The sequence below is a fragment of the Eublepharis macularius genome, chromosome 15 (assembly GCF_028583425.1).
Source record: "Eublepharis macularius isolate TG4126 chromosome 15, MPM_Emac_v1.0, whole genome shotgun sequence".
In the NCBI taxonomy this organism is placed as follows: Eukaryota; Metazoa; Chordata; class Lepidosauria; order Squamata; family Eublepharidae; genus Eublepharis; species Eublepharis macularius.
The window spans coordinates 30774732-30794468 of record NC_072804.1 but is presented as its reverse complement, the minus strand read 5'-3'; the positions used below and the strand labels follow the sequence as shown (position 1 = coordinate 30794468).

Here is a 19737-nt window from a genome sequence, read left to right as displayed (position 1 = left end):
AACACTGGTGGCTTTATCATGTTGCTTGTTGCCTTGAGTTAGGGTTGCCAACTCAGGATTTACATATTCCTTGAGATTTTGGGTTAGAACTTGGGGAGGGTGGGGTTTGGGGAGGGCTGGAGCTCAGCAGAGATGTCATGCCATAGAGTCCACCCTCCAAAGCAGCCATTTTCTCCAGGGGAACTGACCTTGGTAGTCTGGAGATCAGCTGTAATTCAGTTGTAATTCCAGGGGATCTCCACGCCCCACCTGGAGGTTGGTTTCAAAAAGGTTGTGATTTAGCAGGGACAGGTGCAAGAAAATGGGACATAATCCTGGTACCTAAGGACTGTTGGAGGCTATCCTTCGCTTACGCACAATAATCAAGCCACAAGATACGATCCTTGCCATCCCAAAGAGAAGAAGGTCTCTGTGGGACGGTTTGGGAAGACCAAAGAACTTCAGAGAACTCAAGCCAGCCACACAGCCAGGGGAGGTGTATGCAACATATTGAGCTTTGCAGCTTATTCAAATTAAAACCAAGCCTTTGGCTAGCTCTGAGTCCCACAATGGATGACCTGCTGAGAGATTCACTGCTGCCAAGGAGCCCCGCCCTCTTACCTTGTATCTGACTCTGCGCTTGCGTTCCAAAGTGACCAGGTGTGCCCAAAGATCCTCGAGGGCTGGGGGTGGTGGGGGTGACTCGCATGGAGTGCCGCAGCCTTTCCAAATCCCCAAAGCGATCAGGGAAGGATTTGGTTTGCTCTTCAAGCTTCTGTCTGTGCCCTGCAATGTTAAAGAAGGGAAAGTTTTTTCAGAGTAGAATCAACGGGATTATAAAAATGAATTGAAGAGAAGTTGGGTATGATCTCAAGACCATGAGTCCCAACAGTTCCATTGAAATTGGGCAGCAGGGGTGGGGGTTCAAGATAATCATGATTAAATGACAGCGAGTGGCTGTGAATGGGACTTAGGCCATTTCCGCATGTCCTTAAAGGGACGGCCCACTCACTGAACATGGGTGGCTTTTCCCCTTGACTCCAGACTTCTCTGTTTTCAAAACGGTCATTGGCTGTTTGGCTTCCATGGTTTTTTGGTGCCTTTTCTGGCACCACAGGAAAGTGCGGTTCTAGAAAAGGCACCAAAAAAACAGAAGGCAAACAGTTGGCAACCATTTTGAAAACAGAGACGTCTGGAGTCAAGGGGAAAGCTGCCTGCATGTGGTGAGTGGGCCGTCCCTTTAAGGATGTGTGGAAATGGCCTTAATGTAGTAAACTTGATGGCAATGAAACAAAACTAATGATGGCTAGTGGGCATGTGCGTTCATGTCCCACCCCCACCCCAAGCTCTACTCTGATCTCCAGTTCAACAAGGTCAGCAGGTTTTTGCAGCCTCCAAAAACTTGCAAAACTTGTTTGGCCAGAGACCATAGTGGGACATGAATGTGGATGTGTGTACACCACAGGGCAAAGCTGGCTTTATCATTCCACCTTTGGGCCTTAAATTATGATATAACCCCAGTGAATGGACCTACAGAAAGCCCACCGAGTGAAACCATCAGACTCAGCTCAGAGAGGTTTTTATATTTGTCTGAATGAGAAAATATATGTATCTGGTCTTTTCTCAGTGCGTTGACCCAAAATCTCATCTTCTGTTCTGTGAGGCTACGTGCAGGGCTTTTTTTCTGGGAAAAGCGGTGGTGGAACTCAGTGGTGGAACCACACAATGACGCCACTTTGGGTCCGCTGGAATAAGGGGGGAGTTTTTAAAAGTTTAAATTGCCCTCGGCGAAAATGGTCAGATGGCTGTGGTGCGGAGGGCAATCTAAACTCCACTCTGTCTGGAGATCAGGGGGCGGGGCCACTGGCCATGTGACCATTTTTAAGAGGTGCCGGAACTTTGTTCCACTGCATTCCAGCTGAAAAAAAACCCCTGGCTATGTGTAACAACACTGTGTTGTGAGAACAGCAAAACATTAGAGCCTTCTATATTTAACTAATATATATATTGCTTTTTCCCTAAAAATAAACATGAAGTTCTCTCCTCTCAGCCCAAGTCCTGAATGCCGAAGAGGTGCTGATACTCTGTAAAAAGGTGGTGGTACTTAGTATTGGTGCATGCCCCCTGATAATAAGCCCTGTATACATGCATGTCACTTATTTTCTCATTCTAGAATTTAATAAACAATGGTGGTGGAAAGTGCAATCAAGTCACAGTCTACTTAGGGAAACCCCCCTCAAGGGGTTTTCAAGGCAAGAGATGAACAGAGGTGGTTTGCCATTGCCTGCTTCTGTGTAGGGACCCTGGACTTTCTTGGTGTTCTCCCATCCAATTACTAACCAAGGCCAATCCTGCTTTGCTTCTGAGGTCTGATGAGATCAGGGCCGATTCCAGACGGCCCTCCCCACCCCGAAACGTCGTGCGTCATCGCGCGTAAAACGTGAAATATCGCGTTTTCTCGCGTGAGTTTTGCGCGACATCGCACAAAACTTGCGTGAGAAAACGCGATATTTCGCGTTTGACGCGCGACGACGTGCAACGTTTCGGGGTGGGGAGGGCTGTCTGGAATCGGCCCAGGCTAGCTTGGGCCAGCTCTTATTAAATTTATCAGTTTTTTGAAATGATGAGTTGTTTAATTTGATACAAGACTAGTTTAAAATTTTAAGTGCTCCCTTGAGTTCTTAGGTGATATGTTAGTTGTCTCAATAAAGCAGCCCATCGGATCTTATTAAACCGTTCATTGTATAGAAGGGGTAGGGTTGCCAGCCCCCACTGGGGGCGGGGGGAACCCCAGCTGCCATGCTGTTCCACTGAACCTGGCATTGCACCTCACCTGGCCAGCAAGGGGGGAAGGTATGGGGAGGCAGACTGAAGCATGCAGTGAAATGGTGTGTGCATGCTTTGTAGGTCTTCTAATGAGCTCACATGTGGTTCAAACAGGAAGTGACCTGGTCTCAAAAAAGTGCTGTATTTGGAGCTGATTGCTAAAAAGGCCTGTTGCTTCCAGTTGTAACTGGAAGTGACGTCATTAGGAACCATGCATACATTCAAAGCTTGCACTGGTGGAAAGGAGGAGACCCCTTCATGAAGCACCCCCCAGTTTTAAGGTAGGGGGATTCTGCCTTTTTCTAATTTGCTGTTATAATAATCTTGGCCAAAGTGGACAACCTGGAAACTAGCTCCATATCTGAATGAACCACATAGACTTTCGAGTGCCCTAGGTTCATTTTGTTAACAAACTCAACCAGGGTTCTCCAAAACATCTCTATCTAAGAGTATGCCCCGGAGAGACGAAATACATCAGCAAATGATGGGCCACATCTCCCATATTTATCTTGCAACAAAGGATATATGAGCGCTAGACTCAGCTTTATCGCACTGAAGGGGTGGCGTTGGGGGTGGGATCAAACTAATAAACAGACTACGAGAGACTGAATTTGCTGCCTTTGTGTGTCGACAAGAAAGATTTACACAAAGATGCCACTCTACATATGGGATGCCATGGCATCATGACTTGAGCATGTCGGGTATTTCCCCTCCTCCCAACAAGAAGAATATCTGTATCACTCTATCAAACCCATAAAACTTCTTCCATATGTAAGGATGAATCTGATACTGCAGGCAGTAATAAAAAGCACAACGGTTGTTCGGGGTTGGTTTGGCACAAATGCAGACTGCAGACACTGAAAATGCAGCATGTAATGTTTGAGAACGCCTGTCTTTGAGGAAGTGGTCAGTAGCTAGTCTTTCTGCATTCACTTTTCAAAGATGGAAATGGGTTCTTTCGAGAGCCTTGGAAGTGACATATATACAAAGCTGTCTCATACAGATCTCAGGTCAGCTCAGTCCTATTTTGGGTAGCTGGAGCTCTCCAGCAAAGGTCTTCTACTACCTGAGATCTTTCTGGTGGAGATGTCAGGGATCCAAACCTAGGACCCTCCAGTGTGCAAATCAAGTGCTCTCCCACTGTGTTACGGCTTTTCCCTAAACAGCTATACATCAGGGTGCTCTTTCTAGCCCAATACAGTCTATTTCCACAATCCCCAACGTGGTGCCCTGGGGCACCAGTGTGTCCACCCATGTGTTTCCTAGCACCTATGTGCTTCCTCCCCAAAACATCTCTTTCCTAAAGCAAACAGCCAATTCCCAAGAGGTACTTCAGAAAAGCCCAGGAGGCCTCGCCTCGATATCTGCAGGAAGTACCCACTCAGGAAAGCTGCCCTCATTATAAAAGGATGCTTGGCTCGAATCCTTGTGTAACCTCCTAACATGATTTGGCCCCAGTCCACCCAGAGCAGCCATGCTGTGATTGGTCACACCCACTGATGGCCATCATTTTGCCACCCACTACTAGTCCTCAAGATTCCAAAGGTGTTAACAGGCTTACTAAGTCTGGGGACCCCCATCTGCTCCAACTAACAGTAGCTATTCTGGATTTCTGGCAGAGAAAAGTTCTTTCTCAAGATCCACTACCTGAGATCCTGATTTTTTTTTAAAAAGTCACCAGAGTGTGAATTTTGGCCTTTTAACATGAAATCCACGTACTGTTTTGCTGAACCACAACCTCTCACCGTCTCACTAAAAGCCATATTGGGAGATAAGGTTTGCCAACAAATCTTCATCCTCCCAGACTCTAGCCAGGATTGTTTAAATCACCAACAGCACCCCCCCCCACCCACTGGAGCAGTTGCCAAATTTTTGGCATGTAAATTTGCTTAGAAACCTGATGCAGTTTCCAGAATTTTTTTTGCAGAGAAAATGAGCATTACAATGAGCATGTTTAAGACTGTGCTTAGATACTTATTTAGTGACTTCAGGAATTTGTATTCTGCCTTGCTGTTTAATTCAGGCCTTTATGCTGATTCACAACAATGATTAAAAACAATTCAGAGCAATTAAAAACAACAAGAGGAATAAAAATAACTACCCACATGTATAAACTCAGCAGAATCCACGCAGAAATGGGAGAGGCAATGAATCAGGCAAGTGTTGCCAAAGGCTTTGGTAATTAAAACCCAAAAAAAGTTTTTAACTGGCGCCTCATAGTTAATGATGTAGACCTCTGTGCATATGTTAAAAAGCACATAATAGTGTATACAGATAGACGGGAGCAGGATAGTGCCTGCTAGCCCTGTCGTCTGCAGTGAGTCCCATACACAAACAAATGTATGCACACAGGCATTGCCACACTATTGAGATTCTGGGTTTTGCTGCATTCCTAATCACGTGCGTGCTTTGTGGATATGCAAGGATTGTTGAAGATGATCACATGGGCAATGCTGCTTTGTGCTTACAACGGTAAATGATTTTAAACATCTGCATAGAGTTTAGGTACCCACTGGTTGATGTTGAGAATATTCCACAATCTGGATGCCACCACAGAAAAGGCTCTGTCCACTGTGGTTAAAGGCCTTTAAAAAAAAGAATGGGAGACATCTGGGCTGTTAGCTACCACAGCTAAACGGAAGCTCCATGTTTGTGGGTTGAAAAGCACACCTACTAGCTAGCTTCAGAATAACATTCTCTCCTTTTATGTTTTCAATTCCACACAATCAGATTTCCTAACAATAAACTTATTTTAACTGCATTATTGTGCATATACAGTAAAAACCTTGTTCTTATTTTAACTGCGTTATTTTATTTTAACTGCATTATTGTGCGTATAAGTAAAACCTTACTCTTTTTTGCCTCTTTGCATGTTAAATTTTAGATTATTAATGTAAATCTGGCAGAAGAACATTTGCAAGGGAGAATCAGTGTAAGGGAAAGGCTGCCCCCCCCCCAAATGTCTCCAGTCCATTTTTCACTTAGCTTAACGTTCTCCTTGTCCCTGATCTCAGTGGTGGAAAAAATGGTAAAAATACTGCTGGGGGCAGGGGAATATTCAAAAGTTAAGGATATATCCTCACCTATCTGACTGTTGCAAACGCCCCTGCCTGCCCCACCCTCTGCATCAGAATTATGAGGAAAGCCTGGAACTGGGAACTTTATATTTGATGTGTAATGCACTGTGCCTCCCTCAGTCAAGGCAAAGAAAAAATGTTTTCAAGATGTAAGAAAGGGAGATAGTTTACAGTTTAATGCTACATCTCTCAGCTATGCCTGAGTGCATGTACTCTGTAACTGAGAAGACTTGACTGCTACAAGAAAGCCCAAAGACAGATGGAACATTAAAGCATGGTAGTCTTTCTCTCCAGAACTTCTGAAAACATTCCTTTTTGAAAGCAAACTTATGAGTACACTTTGATTAGAATTCGGCACATCCTGTTTCACACGGTAACTGACCAGATGTTTGGGAAGGTTGACAAGTGGAGGACGTAAGCCTCCTCACACTGATGCTCCCAGCAACTGGCATTAGGGTTTCCAGACCCCTGCTGAGGACAGGGGATCCCCCTAAAGAATTGGCCCCTCTGAGACACCATCACTTCCGGTTCACCAGAAATGACATCATTACAACCAGCACTCCCCCTCCTGCCTGGCACCCCCCTTCCCCTGGAACTAAGACAGGTGGATTTCGCAATCCTGACTGGCATTCAAAGGTATACTACTTTTGAACATGGGGGTTCTATTCAGCCACCACAGCTAATCGCCTTTGTTGGACCTGTTTTGCATGAATGCATCTAATCCGCTTTTAAAAGCCATCTAAACTAATGGCCATCACCACATCCTGTGGCAGCGAGTCCCGCAAGTTAATTATGCATTGTGTGAAGTACTTTCTTTTGTTGCCAAGACCCAGCTGTTTCTCTGGCGGGGGAAGGGGAGGGGATCCAGGATATAGACAGCCAGTTGAACCAGCTCCCAATCCTTCAAAACCCAGAGCTGAGATTTTGTTATTGGAAATGGGGACCTTGTGGTTCAGTGAGAGGAAATTACTTTGGTTAGTTATTTGAATGTATATGTTATATGCAGCAAGGCTGCTGTGAGATAAAGGTTTATAGGTGATGCTAACATAATTTCCTGATATGCATGTATCAACAACAGCCCCACACCGCCTCTGCACAGATGGGAACATGCATTGTAACTGGGGTAATCATATCATGTCACACTCGCTCTCACCCAGGAGAATAACAAATAAATTAGCGATGGGAAGGGCCAATATCGAAATGAAGCTACTCTGTGGCATGTGCTGGTCTGCAGGGTTATAGATGGAGCAGGGAAAACTCACATGCTTGGCTGGAACTTCTTCCGCTTTGACTCTTCTGAGAAGATTGCTCCAGACTTCATACAGCGGCAGACAGGGATGGATTGGCCATTAAGTCCACTGGGGAAAGTCCAGGTGGGACTATTTATTTATTTGTTTATGTTATCAAGCCGGTGGCTTGAGGGGTTGCCTGGGCCCTAGGCAAGTCTTGCCTCATGTGGGGCGGCCCGAGGCAAGAAGAGACTCATCTTGAGCCCGTCAGTTAGTTGCCAACCATCAGGTGGAGCCTGAAGGTCTCCAGGAGTTACAACTGATCTCCAGACTGCAGAGATCAATTCTCCTGAAGAAAATGGCTACTTTGGAGGGTGGACTCTCTGGTACTATGCTCCGCTGAGGTCCCTCCCCAAATCTTGCTCCCCCTAGGCTCCACTCCCAAACCAGAGCTGGCAACCCTAACGCTAACCCTTGGCAACGGCCTGCAGCCATCGACATCAGCCAATCCTTCCTGTACGGGGAGGCATGGTGGAGGGGTGTTGCTGGGAAGGGCATGTGACCCCTTTCCCAGCCTCTTTTGCCTACCCAGTCTGCCTAGGCTTGCCAACCTCCAGGTGGTGGCTGGAGATCTCCTGGCATTACAACTGATCTCCAGGCGACTGAGATGAGTCCACCTGGAGAAAATGGAGGCTTTAAAGGGTGGATTGTACGGCATTATACCCTGCTGAGGCCCCTCCCCTCTCCAAACCCAGCTCTCTCCAGGCAACAACCCCCAAATCTTCAGGAATTTCTCAACCTGGAGCTGGCAACCCTAAGGGCCAAGCTAGAAGTGACAAATTATACGTAGAGATCGAGTGGAGTGCAAGTGAACAGGGAGGAAGACATGGGAGTCTGTTCACTTGCCATTCAAGTGTAATTCGTCACTTCTAGCTTGGCCTTGAGTCTGCCCCTAGTGGCGGAACAAATCAGAGCTGGTGGCCCTGGCCTCACAGCTCCTAGGTTTTTTAATGATTATATTTATCATATCATAACATCATAAATTATCGATATCAAAACAAAGCAAGCCATTAAAAATAAACTGAGGTGTAAAAATAGCTTAAAGGAATGAGGGAGCACCCTAAAAAAATCCTTAAAGCAGACCTGAGACCAGAAGTAAATCATAACACAGAAAGACAAAACCCGGTATTAAAAGCCTGGTTTCCCAGAAGCCCCAGGAAACAACGGTTTGCCAGCTCTTCAATCAGCCCTGCAGCTATGCCTTTGACAGCAGCTGATGAGGATGGTCACCCTCTCTCAAAAACAGTTTGTCGTAGAACTGGAAAGAACATTTACAATGGTCAAGGAAGGGGTTAGAACTAGGGCTGCCATCCCCCGCACCCACCCTTCCCCCCCCCGCACCCACTTACCTGGCTGGAGGGTGGGGCGCGCTCCCTGAGGCACAGCGCCCTCCCACGCCACAAAAGCAGGCGGCAGTGGCAGAGAGAGAGAGCAGGCGGCGGTGGCAAGAGCAGGCCGCTCTCACCGCTGCCACTACGGCCACCGTGGACTGTTCTCTCACCGTCACCCCTTTGCAGCCCGTGCCAGCAGGGACAAGGGGTGCGGCGGCAGCGGTGGTGGCGAGAGAGCAAGCTGTGGTGGCCACGGTCTGCTCTCTCAATGCAGCTGCAGCTGCCCCTGTGCAGCCAGCGCCAGCAGCGACAAGGGGCATGGCGGCAGCACACGCGAGAGAGAGCTGCCCGCTCTCTCTACCCCTTCCCGGCATGCGTGACATCATCATGTGGGGCGCCCTTTGACCTTGCGTGATGACGTCACTCCTGGAATTGACGTCATCGCACATGTGGTCAAAACATCAAGAGCCGCGACAGGGTAAGAGGTAGCTCCCGCTGGGAGACTTGAGGGACCGGGCAACCCTAGTTGGCACTCCTTCCCTATGAGGACTGGCAAAAGCATTCAGAAGCTTTTTACTTCAGAAAAAGGACAAATCTCTGCATTTGTATCTGAGAAATGCTGGGGAGAGATGTCTGAGTACTTGTTACCTACAAGGTTGATTTGATTTAGATTGTTTCAAAGCCTTTCTGATGGATTCAAGAAGCGAATCACCTGGTGGGGGCAGAAGATCTCTTGCTCCCACCCTTTGCCCCCCCCAGCACTCACCTGACTGGCAGGGGGGAGAGGGGGGGAAGGCAGTGGAAGGGGCCTTCCCGGGTACACTCCCAGCGCAGCGCAACGGCATCACTTCCAGGAGTGATATCATTGCGCAGGCTGCAGGAATGCTCCCGCTCTTCGTGCCGGGCCGATTTGGGCTCCCAACAGGCTGATTCTTTAAGAAGTGATATAATCATGTCATGGCAGGAACTCATGTGTGCTTCATGTGCAAAGACCTCGAAAAGGTGAGTGCTGAGTTCCCCACCCCTCTCACCACGGGGGTTAGGGAACCTGGCAGCCCTAATCACCAAGAACTATTTACTTACAAAATAGTAAAGAGTTCAGTAGCACAGTTCATGCATCTGACGAAGAGAAATGTGGCTCTGGAAAGCTTATGCTACAATAAAGTTGGTTAGTCTTAAAGGTGTTACCACTGCTGGCGCCAGGGTTTCTGGCGCCTGCGGCAACCCTCCCGCGTGTGCGCGCCATGCGCACCATGGACTGCATGCCACGGTCTGCGCAATGATGGTGGGCGGAGGCTGCTGCGTGCTCCGCATGCTGCCCTGGCAGCGGCTCGTGGCTGCTGTGCCCGGCTGGGGGCGTGTGGCGGTGGCAGTGGCGGCACAGGGCTGGCTGGCTGCAGCAGCTGCGGGCCAGCCACACCAGCTCCGCGGCGCGCGCCTCAGCCCCCGACACCCCCTCCGGCGCCTCTCCAGTGCCCTCGCGCCTGAGGCCACCGCCTACTTGACCTCTATGGGCGCGCCGGCCCTGGGTGCTACTGGGCTCTTTACTATTTTGTGACTACAGACTAATATGGCTAACTCTTCTGGATCTATTTACTTACAATGTCTGGACCTAGGGTTGCCAACTTCAGGACAGGAAATTCCAAGAGATTTGAGGGTAGTGCTAGAGAAGGGAAGGGTTGCGGAGGGGAGGGACCTCACTAATGTATAATGCCATAGAGTCCACCTCCAAAGCCAACATATCCTCCCGGGGAAGAGATCTCTGTAGTCTGGAGATCAGTTGTAATTCCAGGACCTCTCCAGATCACACCTGAAGTTTGACAACCATATCTGGAACATCCAGAGCAAAACCCAGACTGATGCAACCAAATAACAAAATTCATGTTGGGCCTAAATAAAAAAGAGGCTGGGAAATCCATGAATACACCTTATTAGCATTTTAAAAACAGGAACAGCAGCCCCACAGAGCCTCCATTTGGATTGAGGCTGCATGCATATGGGGTACCACTTCCACCCCCGTATTGCCTGGCAAATCAAAATTGATGCCCCAATCTGGTTGTAGTCATTGAAGGAGGAAAAAAGATGGACACTCAGATTTCCCCCTGCATTCCATGTAGCAGTTGCTATTTCGCTCGAAAAGATTTGATCACAAACCATTCACTATCTTGTCTCGTTAGACCCTGGCTGATCCTAGTCCTGCTTGCTTTTTTGGGCATAGTACCTCCTGTCTCCTTTAAATGGAAACAGCACCTGACTGCTGCCTGAGAGCAGTGTGCGCCTTGCCACAAATCACAGTGTTGCAAAACTGCTGAAAAGCTACCATAATGCATGGTACTAGTCTTTGGTAAAATCCCAGTCCCTACTTTTGTCCCCATCTTCCTTGAGGCCAGGAATGGGCCACAACTTGTGCAGGCCTTCTTTAATACAAGCCTACACTGAAAAATGGAGCAGATGAAAACTTTTCCTGGAGCAAAGATTAAGCAGCACCGGAAACCAGTCAGTTTCTATGTGTCAACCTGCTAGAAAGCTAACAAGCCTGTCACCAACTGTGAGGCAGGCCTGGAGGTGGTACTGTAAATGCAAACTGATAACTAGGAAATAAGAACCATTATCTGCCGCATCTGTTTTCATCTGCTTGCCATTGTGGGAGGTGATGACGAAGGGCTTGGAGCAGCCCACGGTTTTAAAGGCAGAAAAGCAACCCTGGCGTGACAGGCCCCACGCCCAAGTCCTCTTGGGGTTGCCGGCCCCAGCCTAGTAATAGTTGTTGCATGTGTACAAAGCCTGACCCTAGGGTTGCCAACTCCATGTTTGGAAATTCCTAGAGATTTGAGAGTGAAGCCTAGGGATGGCACGGTTTGGGGAGGGGAGGGACCTCAGTGGGATATAATGCCATAGAGTTCACCCTCTAAAGCAACCATTTTCTCCAGAGGAGCTGATCTGTGCAGTCTAGGGCCAAGCTACAAGCGACGAATGACACTTGAACGGCAAGTGAACAGACTCACGTGTATTCCTCCCTGTTCACTTGCGCTCCACTTGATCACATAGTGAACAGGGAGAAACACACATGAGTCTGTTCACTTGCTGTTCAAGCATCATTCGTCACTTGTAGCTTGGTCTGCAGACATCAGTTGTAATTCCAGGAGATCTTCAGGCCCCACCTAGAGGTTGGCAACTGATCTGGAAGGTGATCTGGGGAGACTGAATAGAAATCAGAGAATCACAGCACTGTTAGGAGTCTTATAGGCCACCTAGTCTAACCCCATCTGGATTCAAATTATTCTATTACGAAACAAAGGCATTTGGGCAAGATCAAGCCAACAAGCTGGTAGGATCCAACCCAATAACTTATGCTTATTACAGTGTAACCTGTCTTCTTACACTGTTTTCAATATCTTTTAAAAAACACTTGGGCTGAGGTTTTGGTAAGGTACAAATTTATTTAAATGCAACCAACCGATGACTAATCAACTAAAAATCTTTAATGAGGTGACACACAATGGGGATCGAAAGCCAACTTCAACCATTTTTTTTAATTGCTGCCAATCACTCATTAGCATTCAAAGCACCCGCAATTTCCTGGCAGTCGATTCCACTGCTAAACGAGTCTTAACATCATGCTGCAATTTTATTACTTGCTTTCTTGAGAGTAAGTTCTATTCAGTTTATTAGGAGATACTTTGGCATATGTCTACACTGTACCAAGGGTTTCCCCTTGGCCTGTTTTTCTGCGCCTTATGACTTTCTGGCCCTATCAATGGTGAATAATGATGAAAAATTCTATCCCTGTTCCCTTCTCTCAAACAAAACCATTATTTAGAAACTCAGTGCCGAGTACACCAGGAATGCCCATGGTATATACTGATAGAGCCCACCACTGTGGGGTGAGAAATAAATCAATAACCACTCTTGTGAGCCCAAAAGAATCCACCCACAAGAAGATACTGTCTACTGCAGGGGTCATTTCGTAGAAAAAGAGCTGGAGGAACTCATTAGCATAACTCACTAGCATATGCCGTGCCCCTTGACATCGCCGGAAGTGTGTCATTAACATAACTGATTTGCATATGCCACACCCCCTGACATCACCTATCCTGGCTGTTTTGGACCCAATCCTGGCCATTCAGGGCTGAAATTGGGCCCAAAATGGCAAAAAAGTGGGCCGAAAAGGGGCCCAAAATGGTCACGGTTGGGCCACTGCTGAGCAGGAGAGCGATCCACCACCCATCAGAGGCCCAATCCGGGCCATTTCAGCCCCAATCCAGGCCGAGATGGACCCAAAATGGCCGAGAGTCAGGTGGGTGGGGCCACCTGACATGTGACCTCTTTGGGGAACTGCCGGAAGTGCGTTCCTGCGCATTCCCCCTCGAAATGAGTCCTGGTCTACTGCATCCTTGCAGAATTCACAGTCTCTCAGCCCCTGCTGGGTAAGTGACTCTCCCATGGCTCAGCATTACACCTGATTAGGCCAGCAACTCCTGACAGAATATTAGAGTAGAGTGACTGGCCTGCAGAGGAGGCTGATGGCTATTCCTCTGCGTGAGTCACTGGTTTAGGGTTTGCTTTCTCTGTAACAGGACACACACCCAGAAAAGTGACTCGCATGGCAAAGCGAGAGGGGGTGCCCTCATCTAAGGATGGGTACTTCTTATGCTACATTTTCAGGTGTGAGAGTAAAGCACGCATTATGATTTAAATTTAAGAAGAAAAGGGGTGCTTCAGGCTCTAATAGTCTGAGAAACACACACACTTTAATCTGTTTTGCTCCAGGCACTGGCCTACATGAGCATTCTCCTTTATATTATTAACCCGCTGCACTTTGATTGCAATGCTTTACAAGCCAGGAGCAGAAAACCTCAGCTGTGCTTCTGGCTAGCCTTGCAAGTGCACGTTTGATATGATTAGACTCCTCTAGGGTGTACCCTAATGCTCTTGGCTGCATCGTTTTCCTAAATGTCTGGGAAACAAAGACACCAGCACTCAACACCATTGGGGAAATGGCACGATTGCAGGTGGTGGGAGAGCTTGCAGGTGGCAAAGGGAAGTGGCAAAGGAGCTTGCAGGTGGCAAAGGAAAGACTCACGGGCAGATAGGGGCCCATGGGTGGAGGGGCAATAGAGGGAGCCTAGCAGTGGGCATGTGGGAGGGGACCCTAAACATTCTCTGCTGGCTCCTCAAAACCTGGAACAGGCCCTGATTGGCAGATCCAGACCAGGAGAACTCCATGGTGGAAAAAGCTTCCCTTTCTGCAGACCAACCTTTGGCTAAAAGCATCAGAGCGAGCCAGGCTATTTTGCCCCGTCAGTCAGCAACTCTAACAGCAGAAGAAAAGCTGAGACATTCCTGCAATCATCTAAGGTTGCTGTTTTTTCCTAGCCTTGTTGCTATGCTGTTTACAGCAGCCTGAAAGGGGGGGGGCAGAATTCTGGGTGTCAAGCTAATGTTAAAGGCACAGGAACATAGCCAGAAATAAGGGGGCAACCTTTAACTAGCCAGATGGGCCACAGACACTGGTCTTCTTTCTGAGACTACAGAAAGCTGCTGCAGATCAGGATAGACATGACTTGGCAAGATGAACTAATGATCAGGAAAACGTATACTGCTCCTTTCGGATGGAGTTCTTTAAAACAAAACACAGGTTTAGGAATAGAGGAAGTAGCCGTGTTAGTCTGTAGTAGCAAAACAGTAAAGAGTCCAGTAGCACCTTTAAGACTAACCAACTTTATTGTAGCATAAGCTTTCGAGAGCCACAGCTCTCTTTGTCAGTTGCATCTGACGAAGAGAGCTGTGGCTCTCAAAAGCTTATGCTACAATAAAGTTAGTCTTAAAGGTGCTACTGGACTCTTTACAGGTTTAGGAAGGAGCTGATTCAGGATGGAGAACACCTAGAAACAGGAGGATTACAGCATGGTATGGAAACTCCCCCTGAACAAGCAGTGTAGTTTGGAAGCCAAGGCAGAGCAAAACCTCTGTGTGGAAGCCGAGCAAATCTGTCATGCTCACAGGCTCTGATTCTCTCTCTGGAAGCTCATCGGAAGGCCATATCAGCAGCAGGTGCTCACAGATTTCCCACTCTATTTGCCTGTGGACCATCCTACAAGCAGATCAAATACATCTGTTGGGTAGCCCTCATAGAATCACTCCCCTAGGAAAGCTATTTGGATTGCCCGGTACAGAACAGCTTTTCTGGGTCCACACTCACAGGTTTTCTTCCATAGGCATTCCTGGGCCTTCAGTTCACACACACCCAGGGCTACCACTCCAAATGGCATCCCCTGTGTCTAATTCTTCCCAATAAGTTTTAATGGTGCTCCTTGTGTGATGGGCTGCTGCCACACCAAGAGTTCCATTGCTCCCAGCAGCAGACACTAAAGCTGTGGATCATCAGATGGCACAATGATTTTCACTAGACATTATGAAGGACTGGAGGAGAACTGGACACCAGGATGCCATTTTGGGTGGCAAACCTGAGCCTACCTTATCGCTTGCTTTCACCAAGTATTCGTCACCTTTTTTATTGCCAACTTGCCAAGTGCTGGAGGCACAATGTGAGGCCATGATTAACCAAACCTCTTTTTGCCGTGCAATACAATTGCTTCTCTGCTGTGGATTTATGCAAAAGATCCTTTGACAGTGCATGACAAGTGGATGAAAATAGCCTTCCACACGCTCACTCAGCTGTAACATGAGCGAGTCTCTTAGGAGGAAGTTGAACAATGACAGACACCTCCACCGGCTCTACCATAAAGGCAGTTGCCTTTTTATAAACTGATGGCGTGACCACACTTTTGTAAGATGGTACTACTTTAGCTGCCCCCATCTCAGAAAGGATATGGTATATACAACGAATATGTTCGAAGGCAGCTTCTAAAATGAGAGTACTGCAAGACAGAGGCTGATTCCGCACACGTTGGATAATGCACTTTCAATGCACTTTATCAATCGTTTGAGGTGGATTTTTTGTTCCGCACATGAAAAAATCCATTCCAAATGATCTATAAAGAGGATTGGAAGTGCATTATCCAACGTGTGCGGAATCAGAGAGAAGCTGTCTCTTAATATTAGAATTTGGTGGGTTTGATCAGTAGTAGATTCAGAAAACACAAAATGGAGTTCCTTTTTCACCCTCTGCATATGGAATGTATGAAATTCATTATCATGGAATGGGGCGATGGCCACTCATGGAGATGGCTTGTTTAAAGGATGTGTTGATGGGGACTAAGCAACAGCCGTTAGCCACGAGAACTAACAAGAACTTCTGAACACCAGATGCTATAAGGACAGACAAAAAGGCAATCAGGTCTCTGTCTCCACTCTGAAAACTGTTTCATCCCCACCCCATGGCACAATACCATTTGCAAATTTTAGCTGCTCTACGGGTTTGGTTTGGGGAAAGGTGGGAGAGGGAGGGCTGTCAGACATCAGACGCTAGGAGACGCAGAGATGGCAAACATTTGCACAGAGAAAAAGACACAGTGGGCGCAAGTCCTTCGATGACCTGAATTGACTTCTCTGGGTTCAGACTTGGGCCCTTGACGAAGCACAACCAGAGTTGACTGCCCTAGTCGAGGTAAGTCCTAACGAAATGAAAGCACCACAGGATGAGAACACGGGGCCCTTTGGCGCAAAGTCCTCCGTCTTCAACTTTGGAGCTCATGGAGACTGCTGGTAATCTGCCCCCGCCCTGAACAGCAGAGTTTATGGATGGGGAGAAGAGTGAATGAATACATGCACCATTTAACTTAATCGTTTGACCCTCATGTAATCAGATTTCTTCGAGGTAATTGAAACATGTTTCTCCTCTTTTTTTTTTTTAAAGAAAAAAACTAACGCAATATTAAGAAAGCCCTAAAGAGCTGCTCTTTGTTACTAGTAATTACTGAGGAGTCAGAAATTTGGCCAGACTTGATAATTGTTGTTTCTGGAGGGATGGAAAAAATTCCCAAGCTAGCAAGGAAGCAGCCAGACTTTGCATTTTATTAAAACTGCAGATTTCACCAACTGTTCCAGGAGTTGGAGCCGTTAAGGCTTGAAAATAATATTAAGCTGGTCAACAAACTGACGTTGTACAGCCTGCTGCTACTGGGAACAACATTGAAAGCATCTTCACACATTATATTTTCAAGGCTGTGGATGAGTCACAATTCCCCTTGAGCATGTAAAAAAAAAGTCCAAATTTCTGAGAATCCTAGCTTTCCTGCTTTCTTTTTAAAAAATGCTTAACCCACTGTTTATCAGTATATGCCTGAAAATATGTGGGTTACACTAAAAGTGAGGGCCATTTCTGAATTAACTTTCCAACTGCCAGGCAGGACACCAAAAATCTGCCCCCTCCAGGGCTGCCAAGAGCCCCCACTGGCCCCCAGACAAATATTCCACCTGATCCAAACCAGATATCATACCAAATCACTTGGTTTGCCATTACCATGAATCTAGAATAATAAAAAGAGGCTGTTTTCACACTGCTTACTGGCCACGGAACATCGCGCCAAGCTCCCGGAATGAAAGCGTCTTCCTGGCGCGATTTCTCACGAGAATGCGCGAAATTGCACCAGGAAGATGCTGTTGTTCCGGGAGCTTGGTGCGATGTTCCGTGGCCGGTAAGCAGTGTGAAAACGGCCAGAGTTGCAAGTCAATCCATCTGTCCATTCCTGTAAAAAACGAACTCATCTACTCAATTTGCACAGCCTGTGCCTCTTGATATAGCCTCAATAGTGTTGTGTCTGATTTTGTAATTTTATATTTACACACACACCTACCTACCTACCTACCAAAATAGGGTACACTTCTTATAACTGGGCTCTAGTTCACAAAAAATTCATGTCACAATACATTTTTGGTTAGCAAATCAGTTAAGAAAATTATTTCAGTTAATCTGGCGCCCGTACCTTTACCTAGCACAAAAGCAGAGGCAAAATGGATTGTGTAGTAGAGCTAGATAAGGAGTATTGGGATCACAGGAATAGATTTTGCTGACATGTTGTTTAAAAAGATGACATCATTTGTCATATAACATGAAGCTTAATGCCTACAGTAGTAAAGCAGCATTTACAAAGGGATTACTAATACAATAACAACAACACAGTGCCTGAAGAGTGCTGAAAATGTAATTAAATCTAATTAAATAGGGCGAGGGGAAAAAGGAGTTCTAACTTCTGTTCCACGTGTATAACCACTAAAACATGCATGGAAATGGTGGATAGGGAAAAAAGCATCCTTTTACTATTCTGATGGATCAGGGGCAGGGTTTTTTTTCAGCAGGAACGTGGTGGAACGGAGTTCTGGCACCTCTTGAAAATGGTCACATGGCCGGTGGCCCCGCCCCTTGATCTCCAGACACAGCGGCACGGAGGGCAAACTAAACTCCCCTCTGTCTGGTGATCAGGGGGCGGGGCCACCGCCCATGTGACCATTTTCACCAAGGGCGATTTAAACTTTAAAAAACTCCCCCCTTGTTCCAGCTGACCCAAATTGACATCATTGTGCGGTCCTGAGTTCCACCACTGAGTTCCACCACCTCTTTTCCCAGAAAAAAATCCCTGATCAGGGGGAAATATTACCCCCCTCCACAGACAGTTCATAATATTAACAAAGGCCTGTTATGCTGCTATTAAGTATGTTTCAAATTGCCAGTAAGGATAAGAATGAGGAGGAGTTGAGACCGAGACGCTGGAAAGTAAGGGGGTGCAGAAAAATTAGAAGCGAGGGAGAAATGAAGGCAGATCATGAGAAGAACAAGGTAGCAAAATGAAGAAGAAAAGTGTGGAAAAGGGGAAGAGAAATTAAGGAAAAGAAAAGGGCAAGTTGTTTTGTTTTGCTACCATCCACTTACAGGGCCTACCCCTGTGCAGGATTAGGCTGAGCAGACTATGGAGGAGGGTGGAACCAAAGGAAGAGGGAAACCACAGGCTGCTTCCACACATGTTGGATAATCCACTTTCAATACTCTTTAGTGAATATTTGGAACTGCTTTTCCATGTGTGGAACAAAAAATCTACTTCCAAAGGATTGCTAAAGTGCATTGAAAGTGCATTATTCAACATGTGTGGAAATGGCCACAGACGGCTGGAGACAATGTCCTTGTTATTAGCAGGCCGCATCCCGGCAATGAGTGTAGCAGCCATCAGTTGTGCTGGCTGCTCTCGCCTTGCTCCAGTGCTGGCCTGGTTGATGGATGGGTTTAGCGGCAAGTTGTGCTAGGCAAGGGTTTCCCTCAGCCTCATTGCAGTAGTTTGCAGAAAGGCCAGGGCAACAGATAGTCAGAGCTTTGTTCTGCCTTCCCTGCTGCTCTAGCGGCTGCAGTGCAGAACTGTATTAAAAGTAAAATAAATTGAAATGCAGCATAACTCTGGCCTCAGAGGCCTGTGAGCTGATGTTGGGCCTAGGGTTGCAACTTGCCAGGTCCCTAAACCCAGTGCCTGAATAAACTGCTCCTCGGAATCTACCAAGCAAAACAGAGAAGGAAAACCAGTTAACCTAGCCAAAAGGAAAGTCCTCCAATATTTAGGGATGGTTGATCAATAAAAAATAAGATGTAAAAGATGGCCCAATACTAAAAAATAAAGTCAAGCACACACTATGAACCCTAGCAAAGGCTGACTGAGGATCTAAGGCCTCCAATGCTCTATCCAGACATAGCCCAGGGGCCGATTGATAACAGAAATACAGTGAACAGCACCAAAATACAGATTTTAGATTCAAGATTGAGACTCAAGATTTTAGACTCAAGATTGAGTCTCCATTGTGAAACGTAATCAGAATATAAAAAAGAAACGAATCTAGAAGCTTCCCTAGAAAATAGAACCTTGAGGTAAAGATGGCCCTCACTTTTCGCGTAACCCACATATCTTCAATCATATACTGATAAACAGTTGAGAAAGTGAAGAAGGATCGCAGCGGCACCATGGCTGACGGGTGGGCAATGGACCCAGCCTTGAGGGCTGCTCACAACAACACCATAAGTAGAAATTATATGTCAGTTTTGGTTAAATTATGTTTTTAGAAAAGTGTGGCACGGCCACACCACAAAATAGCAATGGGTGAGTCATTTATAAGGAGCTGATGTTTGAGTGGGAAAATTGCAATGTCTGAGGTACCCCTCACACCTTCACACTTTCCCTGAGCTGACACATCAAACATGAATACCGTATGCATCTCAAACAACAAGGTTGGTTTATCTCTTTTGAGGATAAAGATAACCCCCATTCTTAATGAATATGAGGTATGTGATACGAC

The 19737-nt window shown here is 46.8% G+C and overlaps 1 protein-coding gene across 1 annotated transcript in view; it reads right to left on the bottom strand.

The window, feature by feature from the left end:
• Positions 1-19737, bottom strand: part of RUNX3 (RUNX family transcription factor 3) — an 83406-nt gene that overhangs the window by 11668 nt on the left and 52001 nt on the right. The window contains exon 4 of the mRNA XM_054999456.1: positions 601-765. Coding sequence (XP_054855431.1) covers positions 601-765 — 165 coding nt within the window. The remainder of the gene's footprint in view (positions 1-600; positions 766-19737) is intronic.